At 58.6% G+C, this 12,200-nt stretch overlaps 1 protein-coding gene across 3 annotated transcripts; it reads left to right on the top strand.

Annotated features, from left to right (window-relative positions):
- The first annotated feature begins 251 nt into the window (after nucleotides 1-251).
- On the top strand, nucleotides 252-11,654 carry LDLRAP1 (low density lipoprotein receptor adaptor protein 1). Of its 3 annotated transcripts, none has more exons than XM_066564834.1 (9): nucleotides 252-349; nucleotides 1,902-2,044; nucleotides 3,413-3,525; nucleotides 4,086-4,200; nucleotides 6,401-6,473; nucleotides 7,073-7,156; nucleotides 8,818-8,945; nucleotides 9,364-9,398; nucleotides 9,904-11,654. In XM_066564834.1, exons 1-9 carry the CDS (start codon nucleotides 265-267, stop codon nucleotides 10,040-10,042), a joined length of 915 nt encoding a protein of 304 aa, XP_066420931.1. In that variant the 5' UTR covers nucleotides 252-264; the 3' UTR covers nucleotides 10,043-11,654. The 3 variants fall into 3 exon arrangements, with proteins under 3 accessions (XP_066420931.1, XP_066420930.1, XP_066420932.1); XM_066564833.1 differs by having other exon boundaries at nucleotides 8,815-8,945; XM_066564835.1 differs by having other exon boundaries at nucleotides 8,815-8,941; nucleotides 9,364-10,018.
- Nucleotides 11,655-12,200: the final 546 nt, after the last annotated feature.

Raw genomic sequence — 12,200 nt, 5'->3', positions numbered from 1 at the left:
AGGGACCTTGCACAACTTTAGGAACCCCGCACAGTTTTTGGGACCCTGCACAGTTTTTGGGACCTTGCACAACTTTAGGAACCCCGCACAGTTTTTAGGACCCCGCAGAGTTTTTGGGGTCCCGCAGCGCTCCGGGTCCCGGGGCGGGAATGGGCGTGGCACAGGGCGTGGTGCGCTGACGCCAGCGCTCATTTGCATAGCCCCGCCCCCGGACGCGGTCAGCGCTGGCGCCGCAGGAAAAGTTTGCGGCGGGGCCGGGCCGGGATGGACGCGCTCAAGTCCGCGGGCCGGGCCCTGCTGAGGAGCCCCAGCGTGCACAAACCGTCCTGGGCCGGCGGGCGGCACAAGAGTGAGAGCCGAGCCCCGCTCCCTGCCCCGGGCCCCGCTCCCTGCCCGGATCCCTGCCCCGGGCCCCGCTCCCCGCATCCCGCCCGGCTCCCGCTCCCTGCCCCGCACCCCGCATTCTGTCCCGGGCCCCGCATCCCGCTCCGGGTCCCGCTCCCTGCCCCGAGCCCTGCTCCGGGTCCCGCATCCCGCACCCCGCACCCTACCCCGGGCCCCGCTCCCTGCTCCGCATCTCGCCCGGGCCCCGCATCCCGCACCCCGCTCCGGGCCCCGCTCCCTGCCCCGGGTCCCGCCCGGGCCCCGCTCCGCTGCTCCGGTCCCTGCCCCTTCCCCTCTCTCCGCTCTGTCCCTGTCCCCTCTCTTCCCCCAGCCCCCTGCTCTCTCTCTGCCTCCTCTTTCGCTTTCTCGTCGCTCTTTTCTCACTTTCAGCCCCACTTTCCGCCGCGCTGTTCGCTCCGCCCCGCGCTCCTTGCGCCCCTTCCCCGGCGGCGGCGGCGCGGCTGGCTGGGGGTCCCTGTGTCCCCCTGTCCCTGTATCCCTGTGTCCCCCTGTCCCCGTGTCCCCCTGTCCCCGTGTCCCCCTGTCCCCGTGTCCCCATGTTCCCGTATCCCTGTGTCCCCGTGTCCCCCTGTCCCCGTGTCCCCCGTATTCCCCCTGTCCCCGTGTCCCCCTGTCCCCGTGTCCCCCTGTCCCCGTGTCCCCATGTTCCCGTATCCCTGTGTCCCCCTGTCCCCGTGTCCCCATGTTCCTGTAGTCCCCCTGTCCCCGTGTCCCCGTGTCCCCGTGTCTCCCAGCGCGGGCCAAGGGCCGGAGCCCGGCGGGCGCGCTGTGACCTCGTCCCGCTCACCGATCGATGGCCCCGTGGAGCGGCCACCGGGCCCTGCCGGGGGGGCCACCGGGCCCGGAGGGGCCACCCCGCACCCCCCCGGCGACACCGAACCCGCGGCTGTCGCTGATCCCGTGGGACCGACCCGGCCCGGGTTACAGCGGGACCGGGGATGGGGAGCGGGGGGACACGAACGGGCTGGCCTGGGGACACCGGGGGGGCAAAGCCCTCGAGCTGCCCGTCCCAGCTGGCTCCTGGCTGGAATTTCAGGTTCAGGAACCCCCACCTGATTTTCACCTTGGCCCCACACCTGTCCCTGTATTTCGAACCCTCCTTTCCCCCCCAGCACTTTGGGGAACCGTTCAGTGCTGGTTTCCAAGGGGAGAGCAGAGCCCTCTGCTCCTGGGGGGCTCCTCAGGGCTGGGGGGGATCATTCCCCTCACCTGGCTCCCAGCAGCTGCCCGGGATTAGCAGCAAATCCCATTTTAGCCTCCTTGTGCAGGTGAAGCTTTGCAGGGTCAGGGCACGAGGTGGCTCCCAGGTAAACTGGGGGCTCCTGAAGGGTCTGGTGTGGAAAACGTTTTGGGGTTTGTTGTGGCTCGTGGGGAAACGTTTTGGGGTTTGTTTTGGTGCCTTGGAGAGCTGCAGGGGAGGCTCCCAGGTGAGCACCTGGTGGCTGAAGTGCTGCTGCCGTGAGTTTGTGACTCCAGAGCCTCCCGTGTGTCCCCAGAGCTGCCTGAGAACTGGACAGACACGAGGGAGACGCTGCTGGAGGGGATGCTCTTCAGCCTCAAGTACCTGGGCATGACCCTGGTGGAGCAGCCCAAGGGAGAGGAGCTCTCTGCAGCCGCTGTCAAAAGGATCGTGGCCACCGTGAGTGTCCCCAGGTGTCCCCAAGGGTCACCCGGTGGCCCAGCTGGCCCTTGGGGGGCCCCACGGGGAGGAGTTTCAGAGCTGCAGCTGGGGGAAATTGGGATTTGCAGCTCCAGGAGTTTGGGATTTGCAGCTCCATGGGGCTGGGATTGCAACTCCTGAGGGGTCAGGATTTCAGCTCCAGGGAAATTGGGATTGCAGCTCATGGGAAGTTGGGGTTTGCAGCTCCAGGAGGATTGGGATTTGCTGCTCATGGGGTCAGAATTGCAGCTCCAGGGAAATTGGGATTTGCAGCTCCAGGAGTTTGGGATTTGCAGCTCGTGGGGTTGGGGTTGCAGCTGCAGCCCCTCCAGGGGTGTGGGGGGCACTGCAGACAGTTCCAGGCTCTGGGAGCCCCTGGGACCAGCCCAGGCTGTGGGATGGGGCTCTCTGGGCCAGGCTGGAGCGTGCTGAGCTCTGGCTGCTGTGATAAGCTGGGGTGTGTGAGGAGGCTCTGACCTGCTGCAGGCAGCCTGCCCTGGGGCTGGGGCAGGGTTTGGAGTGTGGCCAGGGCTGCTCTGGGCTTTCCTTCCAGGATTTGGAGGGCAGAGAGGGGAAGGGAGCAGGACAGGTCCCAGCCAACACGGCCTCTGTCCCACTGGGATCTCAGAGGGGTGGAATTCCTGAATCCCCCAATTCCCAGCCCTCTCCAGCTCGGAGCCTCCCAGCTCACCAGGCTCTGGGTGAAATTAAGGCTTCTTTAAACCCCTATAAAAGTGACTGAGGCAGAGCCCTGGCTGTGCCATAAAGCTCAGTGGGGTGGGCAGTGCTGGATCCTCTCCTGAGCTGGACCAGGGCAGGAGGGAATTGCAGAGCCCTTCACTGATGGATGGGGGGAGAGGAGCCCTTAAATAAAGGCCAGGGCTGGGGCAGGACTGCTCTGGGCAGGGCTTTGAGGTGCCCAAGGGACTCAGAATCCCCCAGGGAATGGGGCTGAGGATTCCAGCCTGGCTCCAGCTGGGTGTGAGCTGCAGGCTGAGAGCTCCAGGCCAGTAAAGGAGGGAAAGTGGCTGCTAAAGTCTGCTTTGAAGCTGATGTTGTGTCCATTTGCCACTGGAGCGGGGTTTGGCAGCACCTGGGAGCCCAGGCGTGCCAGGCCTGTCCTGCTGCCAGCTCCTGTGGCCGTGCTGGTGGCCCTGGGGACATGTAACATGTTAATAATGGCTGGCAGTGCCTGTGCTGCCTGGTGAGGTGTGTTCCTGCCCCCTGAGAGGGAAGGGAAGGGTTGAGCAGTGCTGTGAGAGCAGAGCGCATCCCCGGCTGCTCCCATGCCTTCGGAGGTGCCGGGGTTCAAGCTTGGGCCTTCCCCTCCCTCTGTCCCTCCCCAAGGCCAAGGCAAGTGGGAAGAAGCTGCAGAAGGTGACCCTGAAGGTGTCACCGCGGGGGATTGTGCTCAGGGACAGCAGGACCAGCGAGCTCATCGAGAACATCTCCATTTACAGGTGGGTGCTGGGGCTCTGCTGGGCCCCAGGGCTGCTGCTCAGCACCCCTGCCTGGGGCACAGCTGTGAGGAGGCTCAGGGAGGAGGCTGAGCCTTCCTCCCACATCCCCTGAGCTCGGGAAGCATCCTGAGCACCTGCAAGCCCCAGCCCTGGATCCCAGCCTGGGATGATCTGGGCACCCCTGCATCACCTCCTGCCCCTGCCTGAGGGTGAAACCCCAGGCTGAGCTCAGCTCCTTTCTCCTTCCTCACCCTCCAGGGAAAACCTTCTGAGGCAGAGCACTGTGAGGTGCTGCTCTGCTGGAAGCTTCCCCTTCTCTAGCCTGTCCTGTCCCACAGTGTGGAAAAGACATTTCCTCTTCTTTTCTTTTCTGTCTTTCCTCCCTTCTGTTCCCTTCTCTTTCCTCCCTTCTGTTCCCTTCTCTTCTCCCTTCTCCCCCCTCTCCCTGTGGAGCCCGTGGGTCTCCCCCTGCCCACCCCGTGCTGGGCAGCTCCTGTGGCAGCCCCAGGGGGCTCTGGAGGCTGCCCCAGCGCCCATCCCGGGCTGTTGGTGTGTTCCAGGATCTCCTACTGCACAGCAGACAAGGCCCACGACAAAGTGTTTGCCTACATCGCCCAGAGCCAGCAGAGCGAGAGCCTGGAGTGCCACGCCTTCCTGTGCCCCAAGAGGAAGATGGTCAGTGAGGGCAGGGACAGGAGGAGGAGGAGGAGGGCTGGGAGGAAGGCTCAGCACTGCCCAGAGCTCATCCCAGCTGGGACGGGCTGGGGCTGTGAGGAGCTGCCCCTGCCCCAGGGGCGCCTCCCTGTGCTGCTGCAGCCCCTGAGGCCCTGGGCAGGGGAACTGGGGCAGGGGGAGCCCGGGGGACCCTGCTGGGGCTCCCTGCACACATTCAGGGACATCTTTGCAGCTGGGGCCGTGTCCTGCCCTCAGGATGTGACCGTGTTCATGGGGCCTGAGGCTGAGGGAAGAGACGAGGATCTGACTCCATGTTTCACAAGGCTTGATTTATTATTTTATGATATATATTAAAACTATACTGAAAGAATAGAAGGAAGGATTTCATCAGAAGGCTTGCACAGAATAGAAAAAGAATGGAATGATAACAAAGGCTTGTGACTGACCAGACAGTCTGAGCCAGCTGGGCTGTGATTGGCCATTAATTAGAAACAACCACATGAGCCCAATCCCAGATGCACCTGTTGCATCCCACAGCAGCAGATAACCATTGGTTACATTTTGTTCCCGAGGCCTCTCAGCTTCTCAGGAGGAGCAATCCCAAGGAAAGGGTTTTCCATAAATGTGTCTGTGACATCAGGAGAGCCTGACCTGGGCTGGGGAGGGGCTCAGAGCCCAGGCCTGGCTCTGGGAAGGACTCAGGGGTGGGCTCAGAGCCCATCCCAGACTCTCCCAGAGCCAGGTCTGCTCTCGGAGCCCTCCTGGACCTTTCCCTGCTGTTCCAGTGCTCCAGGAGGGGAAGGGACCTGGTGACCCGAGAGGGGCAAGGGGAGCCCTGGGGTGTCTGGTGGAGCCCTGAGCCCCCTCCCCTAAACCCGAGGGCCTTTAGGGCAGGGCAAGGGCAGCTCAGAGCCCTCTGCCCCCAGCCATCCCTCCCTGGTGCCTCTGCACGGGGACAGGGTGTCCCAGGTCCCCTCTGGTGCCGTTCCCAGCCGTTCCTGGCCATCCTCAGCAGCCTCCCTGTGCCTGGAGCTCTGTTCACATTCCCTGCCTCTCCCAGCTCCTTTCTTTCCCCTGGGGGCACTAATGGCAGCTGCAAGTTGTCCCTCCTGTGCTCCCATCCTGGCACGGCCAAGATAAGCCTCGCTCTGCAAATTAAAATTTAAATCTTCCTGCTGCTAAAAGAATTATCTCAGTGCTGCATCAGCTCAGTGCATCCCCCCCCAAATAAAGTTCTCCAGAGCCTTTTGTGGCGAAAAAACCTGGGAATAATTTCCTTTTTCCTGCTCTGTAAGGTGCAGGAACATCCTGCTGCTGAGGTGATCCCTGCTCCCAGCCTGGAGCCAGGGCAGGGGCTCTGGCTGCACCACAGCCCCCAGGCACAGCCATGTAATTAGCCCATATTTTTAGTTCCTGGGTAATTCTCAACAGTAGCTGGGCCTATTAAACTTGATTCAGATGTGACAGCTTAAATTGTAAACAGCTGTGAGGAGTTTCATACTTAATTACCATATTTAAGGGGTTTTTTTTTTTGCCATAAAGCATTTGCACTCCCATCAAGGATGTAAATAACTCCAACGTCCCAATGGGCCCTCCTGGTGCCAGCCTTAACTGGCACTGCTGCCTTTGGGGGTCCCCTTGTCCCCCTGCCTGGTTTTGGGGGTGCTGTGCCCTGTTTGTGTCCCCCCCATGTCCCTGGGGGCTGCCAGTGGTTTCAATGATTTCAGAGATCTCAGGGATTGATCTCAGTGATGTCATTGATCTCAGTAATTTCAGTGATTTTAGAGGTTTCAGTGATTGATCTCAGTGATGTCATTGATCTCAGTAATTTCATTTATTTCAGGGGTTTCAGTGATTGATCTCAGTTATTTCAGTGATTTCTGGGATCTCATTGATCTCAGAGGTTTCAGTGATTGATCTCAGTGATTTCATTGATCTCATTGATTTCAGTAATTTCTGAGATCTCAGTGATTGATCTCAGTGATCTCATTGATCTCAATGATTTCAGTGGTTTCAGTGATTGATCTCAGTGCTTTCATTGATCTCAGTAATTTCCGAGATCTCAGTAATTTCAGTAATTGCAGTGATTGATCTCAGTGATGCCATTGATTGATCTCAGTGATGCCATTGATCTCAGTAATTGCAGTGATTGATCTCAGTGCTCTCAGAGGTCTCAGCCTGTCCTGCTGTCTGTCCCCAGGCCCAGGCTGTCACCCTGACCGTGGCCCAGGCTTTCAGGCTGGCCTTTGAGTTCTGGCAGGCAGCAAAGGAAGGTGAGTTGGAGTTTGTGTCCCTGCCCTGCGCACCCCAGGCTGTTCCCTCCCCTGCCTCCCACATTTCCAGCTTTCCTTGCTGTAAACCCAGGCAGGTCTGGGCTGTGCTCCTGGGTGGAACTTGCAGGCAACCCCAGCAAGGGAAGAGATGAGAATTTGACTCCATGTTTCAGAAGGCTGATTTATCATTTTGTGATATATATTATATTAAAAGAAAATGCTGTGTTAAAACTATACTAAAGAAAGAGAAAGGAGACATCAGAAGGCTGGAAAAGAATGATGATAAAATGCCATGACAGACACCCAGCTGTCTGGGGTTGGCCATTAATTAAGAACAATTCCCATGCTGGGTGAACAGTTCTCCAGATCACATTCCAGAGGAGCAAAACGTGGAGCAGCTGAGGCTTCCCAGGAGAAGAAATCCTGGCAGGAATGTGAAAATATCCCAGTGACACTCCTGCCCTGCAGGGCCTGGGTGCCTCAGAGCCCCTGGGGTTGGTGCTGTCCCCTTCCCTGGGCTGGCAGGAGCAGCAGGGTGGCCCTGGCCCCGCTGTCCCTGCTCCCTGCAGGCAGTGATGGCCTCTCCTCCTGTTGTGCAGAGAAGGAGAAGAGGGAAAGGTCCATCCTGGCAGCAGAAGGGACGAGCAGCCCTGGCTCAGGAGCTCCTGCCCACCCTGGCACAGGTGAGCGAGGCACAGAGCAGAGCCTGGGGTGGGGAGTGTCCCCAAGGGGTGGGGAATTGTACCTGAACAGGGAATGGGATTGTCCCCAAGGGATGAAGACTGTCCCTGAACAGAGCAGGGATGTCCCTGAGGGATGGGGGATTGTCACTGAACAGAGAATGGATTGTCCCTGAGGGATGGGGATTGTCCCTGAGGGATGGGGACTGTCCCTGAACAGAGCAGGGATGTCCCTGAGGGATGGGAACTGTCCCTGAACAGCACAGGGTGGTCCCCAAGAGGTGGGAAATTATCCCCAGGGGTGGGGAATTGTACCTGAGGGATGGGGACTGTCCCTGAACAGGGAATGGGACTGTCCCTGAGGGATGGGGACTGTCCCTGAACAGGGAATGGGATTGTCCCTGAGGGGTGGGAACTGTCCCTGAACAGAGCAGGGATGTCCCTGAGGGATGGGGGATTGTCACTGAACAGAGAATGGATTGTCCCTGAGGGATGGGAACTGTCCCTGAGCAGCACAGGGGTGTCCCTGAGGGATGGGGCATGGCCTGTGGGCCATGGGGATTGTCCCCAAGGGATGGGAATGTCCCCTCCCGGTCCAGTGCAGGGCAGGCAGAAGTGGGACAGGAGGCTCATCCCTCCCCATGCTGGCCATGAGATAAGAGGATTTGGCACAGAGAAAAAAACAGCCTTAAACTGGGCTGGGCTTAAACTCCCTGCCAGGCTGGCACCTCCTGCCCGTGCCTGGGAGGGCTGCAGGTTTCAGGGATTGATCTCAGTGATGTCATTGAGCTCAGTAATTTCATTTATTTTGGGGGTTTCAATGGTTGATCTCAGGGGTCTCAGTGGCTGCAGGGATTCCAGGGCTGCAGGAATCTCCTCTGCCAAGGGTGGCACCTGGGGCTGCCAGGGCTGTGGGGATGAGCTCAGCACCTCCCTGGGTGCTCCTGCCCAGGGCAGGCTCTGAGCTGCACCCAGGGCAGGGCTCAGCCCATAAAACCCTGGAGCAGCTCTGTGGGATGGCCTGGGCTGAGCTGAGGATGCTGCCCAGGGGCTGCTCTGGCCTGGGGCTCACCCTGAGCATCACTGGGCACCCAGGAGCCTTCCCAAAGCTCCTCAGGAGCTGAACCACAGCCCCCAGTGTGACAGTGTTCACAGGGTCTGAGGATGAGGGAAGAGAGGAGGATCTGACTCCATGTTTCAGAAGGCTGATTTATTATTTTATGATATATATTATATTAAAACTATACTAAAAGAATAGAAGAAAGGATTTCATCAGAAGGCTGGCTAAGAATAGAAAAAGAATGAAATGAATAACAAAGGTTTGTGCCTGACTGAGACAGTCTGAGCCAGCTGATTGTGATTGGCCATTGATTAGAAACAACCACATGAGCCCAATCCCAGATGCACCTGTTGCATTCCACAGCAGCAGATAACCATTGGGTACATTTGTTCCCGAGGCCTCTCAGGAGGAACAATCCTGAGGAAAGGATTTTCCATAAACGATGCCTGTGCCCCCCGGTGGGGTGGGTGCAGCCCCTCAGCGCTCAGACCTGGGTCCATCCTGCCGGGGTTTGACGCAGGGAGGTGACTCCTGCAGGGAGGTTCGGCTGTGCCTCTGTTGCTCTGCTCCTCTCCCCTCATTGCCCCTGCTCTGCCCTCAGCAGCAGCCCTGGGGAACCTGCTGGACCTGGAGGAGCCGGGCAGGTCCCCCCTGGGCGGCAGCACCGAGCCCCCAGCGCTGGACAACAGCAGCTTTGGGCCCAGCCCCTCGGTCAACAACAACCTGGAGTGGGTAAGGGACAGCCAGGGGGGCCCAGGGCCAAACTGGGCCAAACTGGGAGCTCTGGGGGGCCTGGGCTGCTCCGGGAGGGGCCACAGCTCAGAGTGTCAGGTCCCTCCTGGCAGCAGGACCTGCAGGGCTGGGAGGGCCAGGGGAGGGATTTGGGGGTGATTTGGGGGTGATTTCCATCCCTGCTGCTCTCCTGGGTGGAGCTGGGGCAGGCTCAGCCCCTTTGGGGTGCAGGAAGGGCCAAACCCCGGGGTTCCCCTTTGCCCTGCAGAGGAGGCAGATTGCAGAGGAGGTGGCTGAGGCACTCAGGATCCAACAGACAGAGATATTTCTTTGTCTGAGTGCAGAGCCAGGTCTCTAAATGCACTTCTGTGCAGTTCTCTTAGCAACTACTTGTCTCTCTTTTGATCCCTTCACAAAGGAGATGGATGATGGCCTGGACGAGGCGTTCTCAAGGTAATTCTCAAACTCTCATCCCTCCCTCGAGGTAAATCTCAAACTCTCAGCCCTCCCTGGAGTTCAGCAGGGGAGCAGCCCCAGGGCCATGGCTGTTTGTTAATAATGGCTGTTTGTTAATAATGGCTGTTTGTTAATAATGGCTGTTTGTTAATAATGTTAATGCTGCTCCTGAATCTCACCAGGCTCTGATCTGACCTGCCCCCGGTGCCTCAGCTGGTGATAGAAGGGGAGGCTTTAGGGCTGCATGAGAAGCCAAATATTTTGACAACCTTTTCAGGATGGAGGGAGTGAGGCTGTGTGTGATGGGGAATTTCATTCCCCAAGCAGTTCCTGGGTCTGCTCCCCCTTGCTGAGGCTTTTCCAGGCTGTATTTATTTTACTCTCTGCATTACTCTGTATTTATTTTCCTCTGCACATCACTCTGTGTTTATTTTGCTCTGTGCATCTCTCTGTGTGCACTTTTCTCAGTGTTTCTCTGTTTCCCTGTGTGTCTGTGCCCCAGGCTGGCGCAGTCCAGGACCAATCCCCAGGAGCTGGACACGGGGCTGTCGGCTCAGGAGGCTGCAGAGGCTCTGTCCCCCCTGCACTGGAGCCAGCTGGAGCCCAGCCCAGCTGAGCAGGACGATCTCTTCATGTTCTGAGGGCACAGAAACCCTCTCTGAGCCCCTCCTGGGTCCTGCTGTGGGCAGGGAACCCTCCCAGGGTGCCGCAGCCCAGCTCAGACCAAAGCTTCGGAAGCCTGACGTGGATTTTTGTACCTTGCTTTTTTACCCAAACCACAGGATGCTCTTGGACAGATTTGTTCACAGTTTACAAACGCTCCTGGGAGGTGTGGAGAGCATCTGCAGGGGCTGCTCCTCCTGCAGGCAGCACCACAGCCCCTCTGTGGGTGCAGACACAGCTCTGGGTGTCACCGATCCAGCCTGGGACAGCACAGCACTGCCTGGCCAGGGAGGATTTGCAGCAGCTGCTGACAGCGTGGAACCACAGAGGGAGCAGAGCTGCTGCTTTGTGCCAGTGTCTGGGGCGTCGCCCCAGCGGGTCCCAGCTCCTTTTTAACCCAAAGACTTTTTTAACTCAAAGAAGTTTTGCACTTTAACGCTTGGACTGAAAGCAGTGCTGCGGATTGCCAGGGTGAGCAGTGCCTGGAGCTCTCCTCAGAAGCTTTTCACCCAAAAAGAGCCACCCTGGCAGTGCTGCAGCTCTGCTCTAGGCTGACCCTCATCACCTCTGGTGGGACTCCAGGTCCCAAAGTTGGCTTTAAAAGCAAAACCAGCAGGGAGGAAAGGTTTGTTCTGCTGAATTCTGCTGGGAAGGGCAGCTTGGGAGGAGCAGCAGGAGCTCAGATCCACGTTCCTGCAGGTTTGCCTGGCCAGGACTGGCTCCTGCCCCACAGCCCAGTGGATGGGATGGGGCCAGGCAGCAGCAATACCTGGTGCCCAGTGGTGCTCCCACCCCTCTCCCTGACAGCTCCCAGGGGGCTCAGGAAGCTCCATCTACCCCTGGGACTGAAATCAGCCATGGAGGTACAACTTGTGCTCACTAAAGATTGGGTTTAACCATCCTCAGTAGCCTCACTGACACCTCACAGTGTTTGTGGCCTTATGTGAAGTGTACTAATCTGTTTTATAGATTTGTAACTTGGGTTTGAAGCACTAATTCATTCCCCCGATAGCTCCTTAGAACTCCCTCAGAACCGCTCACAGAAAGGAAGCAAAACCCTCTCAGTCAGCTGGAAGAGTTCATCAGGAAGCAGCTGAGTGACTCTGCCTTAGATTGGAGATGTTTTTCCCCCCAGGTGTGAGTGTGAGAAGGTGTTGGGGGTCTCTCTGGTGGAACCTGTGCTCTGTGGGCTCTGCAGGGTGCAGCTCAGAGCAGTTCCACGTCCTGGCAGGGCTGTGCCCATGAGTGCCTCAGTCCTGGGGGCAGCAGCAGCAGCTCCTGGGCTGGGGGAATCAGCAGAGCTGCTCCAGGCTCAGGGCTCAGCCAGGGAGAGCTGGCCAGGAGCCCAGCAGGGGCTGTGGCCAGCCCTGGCCCCAGGGAGAGCTGCTGTCCCCAGGAACCTGGGATGGAGGGTGAGGAGCACATCCTGCTCTCCTGGCATGTGTGAGGAGCACATCCTGCTCTCCTCTGGAGCCTGGGATGTGTGAGGAACTCATCCTGCTCTCCCAGGAACCCGGGATGGAGGGTGAGGATTGCCCTGTCCTTTCCCAGAGCAGCAGATCCTGACGTTCACAACACTATCTATGTGTGTCCAGAGTGTTTTGTTTGTTTTTGGTTGTTTTTTTTTTTTTCAAGAAAACCTGATGCTGTAAAGAATATTCTGCACTGAGGGGAATAAAAACTGCCATTTTTTGGAGGCTCTGTGCTGGGTCACTTTATTTATCTCCCCTGTGGTTCCTGTGGCAGCTTTTGTGTCTCTGGGTTCTGCCTGGCCCTGGTGCGTGGCAGGATGGGATCAGAAAGGTCCTGGGGGTGATTCCAGGGGGGCTCAGCTGGACTCTGCTCCCAGGGGCTGGAGGTGACACATGGGGACACAGAGCCTGTCCCTGTGTGGCTGCTTTGGCCTCCAGGTGAGGCTGTGAGGAAGGGGAAAAAGAGGGAGGTGGAAGCCTCAGGCTCACCTGCGCACGAGGAGCAACATCAAACCCCAAATCTCCTCCGTGGCAGTCCCTGAGTCACAAAGTGCTTTTCTCTTTTCCTTCAGCTGAGTTTGTGCAGTTGATTGTGGCTAAAGAGAGCCCAGCAGAGCCCTGTGTGCTCCACCCTGGGGGGAAGCACCTGGAGAGTGAAATAAAT

This window comes from Molothrus aeneus, chromosome 23 (assembly GCF_037042795.1).
Source record: "Molothrus aeneus isolate 106 chromosome 23, BPBGC_Maene_1.0, whole genome shotgun sequence".
NCBI classification, from domain to species: Eukaryota; Metazoa; Chordata; class Aves; order Passeriformes; family Icteridae; genus Molothrus; species Molothrus aeneus.
The sequence above is the reverse complement of the archived record's forward strand: the minus strand, read 5'-3'. Positions and strand labels throughout refer to the sequence as shown.

Bases quoted from the DNA above. Each gene is read 5' to 3' on its own strand.
- LDLRAP1 (XM_066564833.1), top strand. From the start codon at position 265: ATGGACGCGCTCAAGTCCGCGGGCCGGGCCCTGCTGAGGAGCCCCAGC. The intron at 6,474-7,072 runs GTGAGTTGGAGT...CCTGTTGTGCAG, and splicing joins CTGGCAGGCAGCAAAGGAAG to AGAAGGAGAAGAGGGAAAGG. The intron at 9,399-9,903 runs GTAATTCTCAAA...TCTGTGCCCCAG, and splicing joins CTGGACGAGGCGTTCTCAAG to GCTGGCGCAGTCCAGGACCA.